Genomic DNA, 14,508 nt, shown 5'->3' on the forward strand with positions numbered 1-14,508 from the left:
AAGCATTATGCAATGAAGACATATGTGGGAGTGGAGGTATAGCTCCACCATTCTTGAACTCGGCGCTAGATGAAGATGATGGTCAGCTTCACGGACCCGCCGCTTTACTCTTTCTTACGCAAAATTCGGGACATAGTATTATCCATAGATTAGCAATAAGCTACGACCGAACTACCGGAAAGTATGAGGTACATACTGATAATCGCTGATACGGGGGGTATGCGGGAGTGATGTGGGTGGTAGTAGCGGTCCCGGTCATGTGAGGGCGGACGCATCGCGGCTCTGGATGTCGCTGTGAACTGAGAGGCAGTTTCTCTCTGTGCGCACCAGCGGTAGGTTATCTCTCTCAGCCATTGTTACCACACAACATTCCAGTTAAATGTACATTTAACGTGTAAAACAATTCAAAACCGTACAATATCGTATTCTCCTATTGTAAAGATTAAATAGTTTCTAGATATACATAAATTCAAAATTATAAATAGATCAACGGTTATATCGTTCAATGGTATAATCGACACAACGGGGCAAAATTATATTTATTTTTCTTCAAAAGAATCACCAAGTTGGAAGGGAAAATCTTTTCGGTTGTTGGAAACTTTTTCTCAACTTCTCCTTTGGTGACTCAACTAAAGGAACTCATGGTAAGTACCCATAAACAAGAATAAAAATATCTTTGCTGTATATTGCTTCTAAACTTTTCTGTAATGATTTGACAATATTCCGCCCTGCTTGCGTAAGCCTGTAAATTATCATACAAGCTTCATTTAACATAGTCCCAGGATATGTTCTGGCAACTAAATTACCGTCATGTGGATAAATACATAAAATTACACACACAAAAAAACCAAAACCTCATAAGCGATTAGATTTAATGTTAAATTTGAAACAGTTCCAAGAGAGATGCGACTAGAAATATTAATTAAATAAATAGAAGCTGTTATGAAATTAAGAACGTTTGGCGTAACTTTATATCCATATCCACTTTATTATGCTAATTTAGTTACCGGAAAGATGTATTCAAACTAATGCAGCTGTAGAAATGTTTGGAACGTATGAAGTGAATGTTCTTTCGTATAAATTAAAGTAGGCAGAGACAATCAAGAGACATTGGCTTGGTTTTGTATTCTTAATATTTTCTTTTCTCTTAAATAATATAAAGGTAGGATTATGTTTTGAGCTATGTTTTTTAAAATTAATTTATAACACTGACAAGGGGACTTGTTCCCTTAGAGGTTCTGCAAATCAAAATTTCATATTTTTGCAGTAACTTTTAGAAAGAAGGTTAATGTCTTAACCCCATAATTGTATATATGTTATATACTGTTAACTTAGCAAGTCCAGATATAAAGAGATTTTATATTTATTCACAAAATTTTTACTAAGATGAAATAAGCATCAATGCTCTAAAACTGAAGAAGAAAAATTGCAGGGTTCTGGTACCGCCATATTTTAAGTTCAGGGACTTATCAGTGGGTGACAAAAAGACTCTATCACCAATGTTACAATGTATACAATGGTCTGAGCTATTAATATGAGAATTAATTCGATAATTTTAAATATTTAACCGTTTCATCTCTCATAACAATTTAAGAATTTCCGTATAACTAACTGCATGTCTTTGAATGTACTCATTTAAATATTTTATTGTGTGATTGTTCAATTCTGTGTAAATATATGAATATCCAAAAATATTTGCATGAGAAAGATCATTTCAAGTCTAACCAAAGATGCACTAATTGTGCGATGCATGTTTTATAAACAAGTCGCTATTAACAATTTCGGTGTTTCTATTTTCTATTTTACAATATCGCAAAATAATTATTTAGGGAAATTAATATTCACCATCCTAATCTCTCACAATATAGCAAACAATTATACACATGTGGTGTGGAATGCCGGGCACCTTTCAGCCCTAGATTTTTGAAAAAGGAAATTGAAAGCAGAAGGAAACATATCAAACATTAAAAGTATTTTGCAGAAATATTCATCTATACTGAATACTCTACACCGATCAGTAAAAGCAGTCGAGCAGCAAAGTTTTCTGTAGCCATGATTTTATCTTCGCTCTTCCTTAGAACAAAATGCTGACGATGCCCATATATGGTGTGCAGTGACATTAATGTGTGTATTCTCAGTGAATTAGATTTTCATGGCAAAGCCAAGAAATTTACAAAAGATGAACCAATATTTTATTTTTTATTATTATTCTCAGTGGGATGGGACTATGTCCTTTGTACTGCGGCCACTACTGGCCTATGGTACCGGTCCCAGATGATAGGTGAGGGTGATTGTGGAGCAATTGGTGAAATGAAGATTGGCAGGGGAAACCGAAGTACACGGAGAAAATCTGTTCCAGCGCCACTTTGTTCACCACAAATACCATATGACCAGACCCGTGATCGAACCCGAGCGGCGGCTCTGGGAAACCATCGACTAAACCATATATTAAGAGATATCAATGTTTCACGCTCAGAATAAGCCAGAATGAGAAGATATTTCCTTTTAGAATGACTTTGCAAAATTTGACATACGGAAACGCTCAAGTTGTCGCTGCTATTCGTAGGTGTATATGTTCTTCAGTGAAGGTAGTGATTTCGCCTCAGGCACACATATGTAATACGATACGAAGTTACAGAAACTTAGTCAACCCACATAACTTAGGTGTATGATGAGTTGCCTGCCTCGTACGGAGTAACATATTCGGACAAAGCTATTAATAACTAGTGTTCCAGGTTTGCATAGCACATTGCTATTACATTTGAAACAGTAGCATTTGTATCTTGGAACACGATATTACTTAAAAGACTCAGCAGATGGTTGCATGTACGTTTACCTGTACGAAGATATATACTTGAGGAATGGACAGCTTACCATTTCGCTGGTTCCAGCTTTACATCAAATGTTACTTGCTGATAAAGTGTTAAGTTAATTTACAACCTTTTTAGTATGGAAGACTATGTAGTATCGAATGGTAGGAAGACAGATGAACAATGAATTGAAAATGACATGGAAGGAAACGGTTGTGGTCTATCTGAATCCAGAAATTTACATGGCAGACTGGGAAAACAACGAAACTGCTCAGTTAGGACAGCCACTGTCCTAGCAGAGATTCGAATCGAAAACTTGCCGACTACGATTCCAGAGCGTTAACGCTACACCAACTGTTCCGCCACCAATAAGAAATTATGTAATTTTTCTTCGTCTCTTTAGAACCGCGTGGTGGACTGCATGACGCACTTCCTGCTATACTCGTACATAGCTTTTCAATTCGCATCTTGCACGTGGCTTTGAAAGCGAAATACACTGCATCTATTTTTCTTTTGTCATGAGTTCTCTTAAAAATGACTATATTTTAAATGGAAAATGCTATCGTTTGCGATATATCACCATGCAGTCCGCTGAAAATCAACAGACGTTTCGGAGCAAAATGTTGTCTGAATCTTAATTACTTACTTAATTCGTTCTTCTTATACCTTTACGGCGTCGAACTTGTTTCTTCATTGTGATCATTTTACAGACGGTAGGACTGCCTGGACGAGTGAGCAGTTCGTCGCAAGGCTTCTACCTAAGCACAGGACAACGTAAACACAGAATAAGCATATACACATACAAAACATCCATGCCTTGTGTGCAATTCGAACCCACGATCCCGGCTTCCGAGCGAGCGAAGACAGTACATGCCTTAGACCGCTCTGCTACCGTGACCGGCAGTGTATAAGAATAATATATAAGAATTCATTTCGTACCTCACAGGAAACAGATCCGAACTCACGATCCCGGCTCCCGAGCGAGCGAAGACAGTGCATGCCTTAGAACGCTTGGGTACCCTGACTAATGCCGAAATCTTTAGGGTCAAAAAGGAAATCAAGAAGAGCTCCGCTTGCTACCTATGTTATGCTGGTTTCTTGCTTGGCTTAATCTACTACACTGAAGATGAAGCGATATTTTCATCATAAAATTTTCGTTGACTTCCAACTGACCACACGGCGTTCTATCCAACTAGAAAGAACTCTTAAACTTTACATCTTTACTCCTGTCCGGAAAATCTGTCGAATTACTCAGATGCAAGGAGAAATTAAGAAAACCAAGAAGGACCTCAGCCTAGTTATCAGGTACCTTGGCTAAGATACGAGTCGAACACTTACTGAACGAAGTCAGATGCCCTCGATATTGATTCAAAGAGGAGTGTGTGTGTTCTGTGTGTTGTGTGTGCTGCGTTTTGTGTGTGTGATGTATGTTGTGCGTGTGCGATGTGTATGTCGTGTTGTCTGGTTCGTGTATGTTATGTGTGTTGTGTGCTTTGTATGTATGTTTTGTGTTTTGTATGAGTGGTGTTGTGTGTGTTGTATGTTTGGTGTTGCTTTATGTGTGTTGTGTAAAAACGCACTTGGACCTCACGTGAAACCTATGGTAATGGCAAAGTTGTCACTGTCCACCAAGCAAAGAGAGCGTGCAGTTATAGAGGAAGAAGAGGTAAGAATCCAGCCATTTTAACTTCGGCGCTAGATGGTTGTGAGCAGTTAGCTTCACCTCCACTCCGCTCTAACTTCGAGGGAAGAGTCATTGATACTGACCCAATAGGGGCTGGGTGGATGTCAACAAGTTTAGAAGTTATGCGGGAAGAAAAGAAATTCCTTCAGGAAACGAACCCGAATTGTCGAGCCAGTAGCTAGTCACATTATTAATTAAACTTTTTGTGTCTCGGTATGTGGATAGCTTACATAAATTAATAAAAGAGAAAGATTCCGTTAGGAACACATATTTCATTAAAGACTGTGATTACAAAATTTCTTCAAGATTCGTCTATCATGAATTAGATTAGCATATGGAGACGGAAAAAGTGGATACACGTTTCATTTGGCAACCTTGTTAAGTTCTAAGAACATGCCGCACTGCTGTTGCCATTTGTTGTTCACTTTCCTTTTCTTTATCTTAATGACAGGTGGCCTATTCTGAGGCTTTAGTGGAAAAACGATGCTACTACCCGCGGCGCCAAAAATCGCTGTATGCTGACGTTATAAGGCATTTTAAACTACATGTCACTTATACGAGACCCTTTGAATATGCGGCAAATTTAAAATATTTGGGGACGACAGTAACAAATAAAAATTTGATTCTTGAGGAAATTAAGGGCAGATTATATTCGGCTAATGCTTACTATCATTTAGTTCAGAATTTGTCTTCTCGTCCGTTGTCAAGAAACGTAAAGATTAAATCATAAGAAACTATAGTGTTGCCCATATTTTTGTATGGGTGTGAGACTTCGTCTCTGACATTAAGGGAAGTGCATCGACTGAAGGTATTTGAGGACATCGCCCTGAGGAGAATATTTGGACAGGAGAGAGATGAGGTGACAGGATTTTGGAGACAATTACATAATGAGGAGATTCATAACTTACGTTATATTTATTGATACGTGTGATAGACTCTGGCACAAGCGCCAGTAGAGCAAAGAAACAAAACAAACTCCGTGGCCTATAGTCCGCAAGCGAACAATACCGACCGAGCGACCGCCGCTTGTCGGCGAAGTTAGTGCCAACTTTAGCGGATAGAGGGTGTCGCGTGGTCCGCGCAATGGATCCCCATGGCCGTTAATTTCGGCTTTCTAGACCGGAGCCGCTACTTTTCAATTCAAGTAGCTCCTCAATTATCCTCACGAGGCTGAGTGGATCCCGTTCCAGACCCACTACTTCTCAAAAAACCTTGTAACGCCGGGACTCGAGCCCGGGACCTCTGGATCTGTAGCCAGGAACTCTGACCACTGGACTACTGAGGCGGTCGCGTCAGTAGAATAAACAGCAGAAACTGCTACAGCGATTTCTAGATTCTTTGGGAACTTCTCCAGGGCATAAGAATGGGGCAGTTAAATTCTTCCAAAACATAGGTACACCCTGACCGTTTACATGTCGTCATATCCGTAATGTAAAGTAATGTAAATACATGCTCGTTTAATTTATAGTCACGATACACAATTAACTGAAACATATATTCACAGAATATTTGATGTGAAAGTAAGATAATAAGTTAAAAGCATTTTAATACTTTCAGTGTGTAAGCTTACGTTTAATGACTAAACATGCGATGTTAGCGTGTTAATTTATGTTCTCCGCCGTATTTAATATAAATGATATATATATCGATAAAAGGAACCCATTTATTCTGACTTTTGTTTCCTACTGTTTTCAGCACAATGCCATGACTAATGAGAAAGTGATGTGATTTGTACAAATTGGCATTTGAGCGACGGTGGGAACTGTTTTTAAAATGTCAGAATTAAAACGGGAAGACAAAGAAATCATTGTAACTACAATTCGTTATTAGACTTTCAACATCGCTGTATCTGTGAGACACAAACAAGGTTAACACATCAACTACTGAACTGCCTTGAATGACGTCTTCCTGACGAATCCTTGAGTCCTCCTGCTTACGTCTGCTGAACTGAACTGAAATGCTTATTGTATAGGATCGGCACGGACCACAAACAAAAAACACATCAACTGCTTAGCAACGGTTATCGTGTATTGTTAGGCGTATCCACCCATGTGCTGCCTGGCAATTGACGCCCTATTGCTGCACATTCGTTGCTGTGTATGTGTTCGCCGGTCTGTTACTTAGCAATGGACGCACTTCTATTTTTGGAGGCGCGTTGGTTGGAACATGTTTACTTATTCGTCTCCTAGAAACGGCCCAATCTGTCACAATATTAAAGGAAGAGGAGGATTTAGCGGTGCGTGAAAACTGAAAAATACTAACAATAAAGACAGGAAAATTACATTAGGTTACCATGAATTTAGGATTGTTAGAATAGACAAAAAATGTGTGTGAGTGCTTGAAAAATGTGTTGAGGACACTATTTAGACCTTAAAGAGTGAGGAAGTAACAGAAGACGGTAGATAATTACGTAATGAGGAGCTCTGTAATTAAACTGTTCACTGATTATCATTAGCGAACTCAAATTAAGGATAAATGTAACACGTATGAGGACGTGAAACGAAGTCCTCAGTCGGCATAGCGTCGGGATATGGGCTGGATGGTCAGGATTCGATTCTCGGAAATGACATAAGATTTTTCTCTACTACAGAACGTACATATCGACTCTGGGTCCCAGCCAACCTCTTAACCAAAGCGTACAGGGAGCTTCTTTCTCGGGGCTGAAATAACCGGGGCGTGAAGCTGACCACTGAACTCTATTTAGTGTAGAGGTCAAGAATATTGGAGCTATACCTCCACTCGCTGACACGTCTTATGGAGTGATGCTTAATTAATTAATCACAAGGACAGTTTTACTTCATACACATATTTAATCGGAAAACCTGAAGAGAAGGTGTCACTTTGCAGCTCTAGGCAAACATACTCGTACTAAAAGGTAAAGCTGTCCCTGTGCTTAACTAATTAAGCACTACACCACGAAGGCGTATGGGGGAGTGGATGTATAGACCCACATTTTCGTGACCTCGGCTATGGCTGGAGGTGAGTGGTCACCTTCATACTCCGGCCGCTTTAACCCCAGAGAAAGAGCCCCTGGTACCCATTGCGTAGGAGACTGGGTGGGCCCGAGGGCCGGTCTGGACGACGTGGAGAAGAGAAAATTCTTGACAAACCGGGACACGAACTCTGACCCTTCGGTCGTGTAGCCCGTAGCCAGTCGCTATACCGACTGCGCTATCCAGGCTCATTCTAGGCATACATGAGAGGATAATAATAAAATTGTCCTTAAATAAATATAGTGTTAGTGTGTGGAGTGGATTTAATTGGCTCAGGATAATGTCCAGCGCGGAGGATTCTTGTGAACACAATCCAGAATTTTTGGGTTGAATAAAAGGCCGGGAATTCTAAACCAGGTGTAGTGGTACCAGGTTCTCAAGTACTGTACTCCATGCAGTTAGTTAGGTAACCTAGTTCGCGGCTTCAGTGTGTGATTCCATTAGTAATTTCTGCGATAAAACATAAGTTTGAGAAACACTGCAACATAGCAGCTGAAACAAGCTCACATTCTAGTCTTACGTTTGGAGAGGAAAACACATATCTAAGTCTGCAGTTCACTATCTCACAAGCATAGAAACACACAGAACAAATAAGATCCGAAGCAATACCTCTGACTCGCACTTGGAAGACCGTCGGATCGATTCCTAGGATATCCTCTCTGAAGTTTATCGCCCTGCCTCGAGATTTTCAAGACACATGCCGAGACAGTCCACAAAAACTAGGTCAAAATCTCCTCTCTCTAAGTCTTTCGTGATTTACCATTCTAATCACACTATTTGATTATATCCAATCTCATTCGCTGTTTCATAATCGTTAAATAACAAGAATCGATAATTAATCCGTGTACCAGTACCGTTAACTAAACCCCAAAACATCATATACGTGGGTAGTCACTTTACGATTGCAATGCTTTACGTCGTGTCTTCAGTAATTGGACTCGAGGGTTGTGTCGCGTTTGCTTAATTGTCGAGCGTATGAAGCAAGTAATTTCAGCCGTAAAGGGTGTTCCATTGACTTGGAAGTGGTATGCCAGATGGAGCAGGATGGTACGTCAAGGAGAGATAATCTATTTGATTTACTATCATGACAACAACATACTAACTAACTTCATGGAGCTGAGCCCTTCTTGAGAAGCCACCAATTGTGCAGCTACTCAAAAACTTCCAAACATTTTATGCAACCCGAAAGTTCATTACCATTTTCACAAGAAATCTCAACTGGTCCCTATCCTGAGCCAGATCGATCCAGTCCATACCACTCCATCCGATGTCTCTAAGATCCATTTTAATATTATCCTCCCACCTTCGTCTTGGCCCTCCTAGTAGTCACTGTCATTCTGGCTTTCCCACCAATGTCCTATATGCATTCTCTTCTCCCCATTTATGTTATGTTCCCTGCCAATCTCATCCTCCTTGACTTGATCATGCTAATTATATTTTGGGAAGAATTCAAGTTATGACGCTCATAATCATGCAGATTTATCCAGCCTTACGGAAAAAATACCCCGTGTTTTCAAGGAATTTTCCGGCATAAGGCGATCCTGGTTTCTATAACATGTTGAAAACAGACTCTAATAATTTCTAATGATGAACCAACGATTTATGTCACCATGTAACGATGACGCAGTCTCAAAAAATATTTTAGATGCAGAATGTACTGAACGAGGAATCCCAGAGAAACCACTTCACATTTTCCGAAACATGTACTTGTTTGGGACCCCTTTTTAAATCAACTTAATTAAACAACAGAGGAAAAGAAAACATTTGGGCTGCATGAGAGAGACCCATTTGTTCTTCTATGTTCATTGTCTGACCCGTCCACTGTGACACAAAAGGGCTGTTGTTCCTGTTATAAATAAAATTAGTTTTCTGTTAAGTCCATGTCACCCGAGGCTATAAGCTTGAATCCCTACAACACAGCCAAGGGTCAACACAGCTCAGTTCATCAGTCAGACAATAATTCTACTCTCCAGGCTTTCTCTACAAGAGAAACGAAACTTATCCACGCCGTTTCAATTGAATTTCCATCCCATTTCCTACATCTCGGCATTCAGACACGTGAGCGTCACGCTGACCAAGGTCCCCACATCCACGCCAATCAAACTCTTCCACGTCTGTAGACAAACAAAAGAAGAGCTGGGAACAGAATGTTAAGGATAAATTCAACGATTCTGCCACTCGTCGACCTACAAATTAGTCTCGTCACGTACAAGCAGACCAGTAAGTTTAGTGAGAGTTGTACAGAGGGAACACATACGTATATAAGAGACCCCGGAACGCAGAATGCAGGTTAATTAGCGGTCTAAACCCCGTGCAGGCGACAGGCGACTCAGACGGTGGAGCCATTGCGGAAATAGCGCTGAAGTTTGGTTTCGCAATGAGCTCTCCGACCAGTATAATACAAGTAAAATATGACTCATTCTTTCCAAGTCCTGAAACTTATCATTAATACACCTAGAAACACGAATATATATAAAGCACTTCGTTAATATGTCGGTGATTTACTTGTATGTGACAATTTCTTTCAGGTCTCTCCATACTAAGTGGTAGAAACGACTGATTGATTGGTTGATTGATACTAATTTAGGAAAAATTATAAGACGTGCTAATTTCTTTTCGTTTTCGCCGTTTTGTAATATACATTTCTAGGAAAAATTAATGCTAAAATTATTAGATGGAATACTTCTTATAATAATGTCACATGTTTGGAGGCCCTATGCTACAAGCCGGAAGGTCGCGGATTCGAGTCCCGATGAGGTGTATTTTTTTTAATTTACCTAATCCTTCCAGCAGCATTATAGCCCTGGGGTTGACTCAGCCTGTAACAGAAATGAGTACCAGGAATCTTCTTCGGAGGGTAAAAGGCGGCCGGCGAGTAAGGCCGACAATCTTACCGCCATCTGTGAGCTGACTGTCTAGAGAAAATGTGGGAGCCTCGAAGTCTCACAACCCTACAGGCCTTCACGGCTTGTTACAGGGATAGCTTTTCTTTTTTTTTAGCTTTTAACATTCAACCAATCCAAGATCCTGCAGAATAACATACTGACTTGGTTAAGCGATTGCTTTCTGAGATTAAAACCTGGCAGGCATACAGATGTCACGGCGTAAGAACGGCACACTTTACTATATTCAACATGTTAAGTGTATGCAATAAATCAATCTATCGACGAAATTTCCGAGTAAGAAAAAAAAAAAGCTTTTGCTGAGCTTGTTGGAAGATCAATATAACAACTTGCACCCCCTCCTTAGTATCTTAACTCATACACCATTTCTTATGCAGCGGAACTAGAAGACAGCATCTTGCAAACAAGCCATGTACACTTTCTGAGCCACGGCAGTTTACAATTCAGTAGCATAATCTCACTTCATGCAAGAAAGTACAGGCAGAACTCACAGAGCCCATCTCCCATTGCAAGATTCCTAGTCTACGGAGAATATATTACTATTACATTGACTGTAATAGCATTATATAGTATTATTTTAATATACAGTATCTTGTTGCGTGAGTACAACTAATAATACAAATTCGGCCGTCAAAGCAACAATTTCTTTCATTAATTTGGATTACACTGCATGTTTCGAACCTTAAAGGATCGTCTTCAGGTGTTTCCAGTCACATAATCACATCTTAATATTCACATATTCACATTATAATCACATATTAATGTAAATAAACATAAGTGTAGCCACTTTATGGCCTTTCATGTAAGTAGGAACATAGGGATATCACGTTGTAATTCAGTAATTAATGTGTAAATGGAAACACCTGAAGATGGCCCTTTAATGGCCGAAACATATAGTGTCATCCAAATTTATATAAAAAAAGAAACTCTTGCGTTGACGGCTGAATTTGTATTATTAGTATTGTGACATGTTGCGAAATCTGAGCCCCCCCCCCCACACCAGCAGTGACAGTATACACAGTCACACGTTAGTGAATAGTCACGGGGTTTGGACTGATTTAATAAAAGATAAATCAGAACTACAAATAACCCTTATATTCTCGCTGACTTACACTCTATATTTCACTGCAATTAAAGCACGCGCAAAGGCTTGTGTTTGTACATTAGTCGTTGCTAGGTAGCGGCTAATAACAAAGCAACTCAAGACTTCTAACCGCCGACTCCGACGTCCAATCGTGAACTGACCAGTACAGTCCATTACTGCTGCTGGCGCTCGCCAGTACAGTTGTCTTGATTTCGAAACCCGTTGCGACCCATGAACTAATTTATGTTCGTTCCAAAATCGTGTGTGTCTGGAAATGAAGTCTGTTCGACTAGAGGAGGGGTTTGTCTTTCTGAGTGGGTGTCACGTTTGTCGCACCGTAGTTACGCATGAGTGTACCCGCGCTCACGCAACGTCCAGGTAAGGGCATTTGTACTCTATGAACACCATAGACGCTTTATCACTTCACTGCGATGATCAGCCCTTATGTAGGATATACACAGTACATCTGCCAATAGAGGCTTCTGCAATAGATTACAGCTTAACGTATTCCACCACTCCGAAACGGCAGTGAGTCATCTGAACGGTCGTAAGTCTGTTTATATGTTACCACGGAAGTGTTTAACGCGCCGTTACCTGACAATGGCCGCATCTATTCGATGCACTATTCAGGCTTTCGGCCGTCATGTCAACATGTATTTGTCCTACTCACTTTCATTTGGTTTTCTCAGAACAATCCTACTGTTTATTGGTATTATTTTTCTTGTCATTGCTGTCTTTGTGTTTTCTTTATTGTGTAAGGTGGAAATAGGAGTTTTCCGCGGTTCCTTCCTAAATTGGCCCTGTGACTATTGTATTTGTTTTCTCTCTCTGTAATGAAGTTACCAATATCTACTGTGTGCTGTGTCTGTGATTTGCCTTGTAACTGTTGGCTCGGAACAAAAAAGATAAATAATCGATCCGAATTATTGTTTTGTTCTTGTAAGGATCTTATTTCTTAAGCGCAGATTTTGTCTATGTCAAATTTGCCGCACATAACCTAACAGTTTCGCATTGTTGTCTGTAAATTTCTTTACCAATATTTTGGACATAATGTGTAGACATGTCAATGAATTGAAGAAANTCAATGAATTATCCCCATAAAATGTCACAGGCTCAGCTTTAACGGTTTGTTAGTTGCTGCAATCAAACTGAAAGTTAAAGATAATTTTTTTTACGGCAGTCGTGTTATGAATTTACATAAGTAAAACTTAAACAAAAGCCGAATATTTGCGAACATCTATTAGCGCAGTTCTTTTCAAAACATTCAATTTAGGAGGCGCGATTATAGCTCCCACATCAGAAGTTCGCCGTTGTGAGACTCATCAAATTCAGCCTTGATGATAGAGAATAAAGTCCAGTTCACTTAGGGCCAAACAAGCCACATGTACGCTACAAACAGCAAAGAAGAACGCTGTGTATTATATTGTGGAGCACAGTTTTATTAATCTTGTTTGTACTAATATTCACCAATATCATAGAATGATAACGGGGAGGGCATGTCTGTCTGCCAATCGGCGCGTCCCGACACATCTTCTCTTAATAAACGGAATCATTCAATGCATTTGTAATACATGTCTACAGATAAAGTCTGCTCTCATCCATATCTGTCCAATATACCTTAAATGATACCTTAAAACGGATTGTATTTTCTTAAACACGGCATATCGTACAAAATATTTGTTAAGTGATTACTCTTTCGAAATTTTCAGCAGTACCCATACAAAGGAGCATGAAGGATGGTAATTTACACCTGCATGCAGTATTAATCAGGTTTACAACAATAAATTTGTCTATTTATCTGTCTGCCTACATATCTGTTTATCTATGACTCTGCCTTGGCCGCTTTTACAATTTCTTGATTTCTTACACAGTCGATAGGACTCCTTCGACGGGGGATCAGCCGTCGCAACGCAACTACCTGCATACAGGCCAGAACAAACGCAGAATAAACACAGACAGACATTCATGCCTCGAGTGGGATTCGAACCCAAGACCCCAGTGTTCGAGCGGGCGAAGACGGTTCATGTCCTAGACTGCGCGGCCACTGTGATGGGCGCAACAATAAAGTACTAAAAACAAACAAACAAACAAACAAACAGAGATTTATGTATGATTAGTAACAAACAATATGTGTAAGATTAAAAGGTAAAGCTATCCTTGTACAGGTACTTACCTAATTAAATACTATGCCACGAAAACGTATGGGGGAGTGGATGCATAGACTCACATTTTCTTAGCCTCGGCACCAGTTGGAGGTGAGTAGTCAACTTGAACCCCAGCCGCTTTGCCCTCGGGGAAAGAGCCCCCCGGCACCCATTGGGTAGGAGGCTGAATGTGCCCCAGAGCCTGTCAGGACGACCCATCGGCCGTAGCCAGTCGCTATACCGACTGCACTATCCCGGCTCCCTTTGTAATGCCAACAGCACGTGGTCTTCCCAAGCGGTCACTCATCCAAGTACTAACCACGCCCATTTTGTCTTAACTTCGGTGATAGGAAAAGAGCCATTGTTTCCAACATTGATGTCAGTCTATATTTCTGTGAAGTGCATTCCAGGGAATGCTTTTAAGCGGGCCCAATGATGTCTGAGTGTTCGGATGTTTTATATTAGGACCAATCTTCCGATCTGAAAGGACTACGCAGGCATCAGTAGAGAAATGTTGAACTATTTAACCATTGTAAAGGAAGTTCCAAGTTGTTGGAAGTTGCATACGTAACTTAAATGTATACGAGCAAGTAAATTTTATGTGTTAAAAGCTACAAACACAGAGAAGGAACGAGCCAATGAGGTTCGTTAGATAAAACTGTATTGGCGGAAATCTGACAATCAGGACTTTTTATTTTTGAAACTGTGTTCTCCCCCTTTCGGTCTAGAAAACCGAAATTAACAGCCGTGGGGATTCGTTGCGCTGACCACGCGACACCCTCTATCCGCCAAAATTGGCACTAACTTCGCCGACAAGCGGCGGTCCCTCGGTCGGTATAGTTCGCTTGTAGACTAAAGCCGCGGAGTGTTTTTTGTGTTCTCCCCCCCCC

General features: G+C 40.3%; 1 protein-coding gene across 2 annotated transcripts in view; it reads left to right on the forward strand.

Moving 5' to 3' along the window:
- The first annotated feature begins 300 nt into the window (after window positions 1–300).
- Window positions 301–14,508, forward strand: part of LOC111862182 (neo-calmodulin) — an 80,092-nt gene continuing 65,884 nt past the window's right edge. Inside the window, exon 1 of one of the 2 annotated variants that reach the window (XM_023847367.1) lies at window positions 301–644. In XM_023847367.1, coding sequence (XP_023703135.1) covers window positions 642–644 — 3 coding nt within the window. In that variant the 5' untranslated portion in view covers window positions 301–641. The remainder of the gene's footprint in view (window positions 645–14,508) is intronic. The other variant, XM_023847369.1, reaches the window with a different exon arrangement.

This window comes from Cryptotermes secundus, unplaced genomic scaffold (genome assembly GCF_002891405.2).
Source record: "Cryptotermes secundus unplaced genomic scaffold, Csec_1.0 scaffold1229, whole genome shotgun sequence".
NCBI classification, from domain to species: Eukaryota; Metazoa; Arthropoda; class Insecta; order Blattodea; family Kalotermitidae; genus Cryptotermes; species Cryptotermes secundus.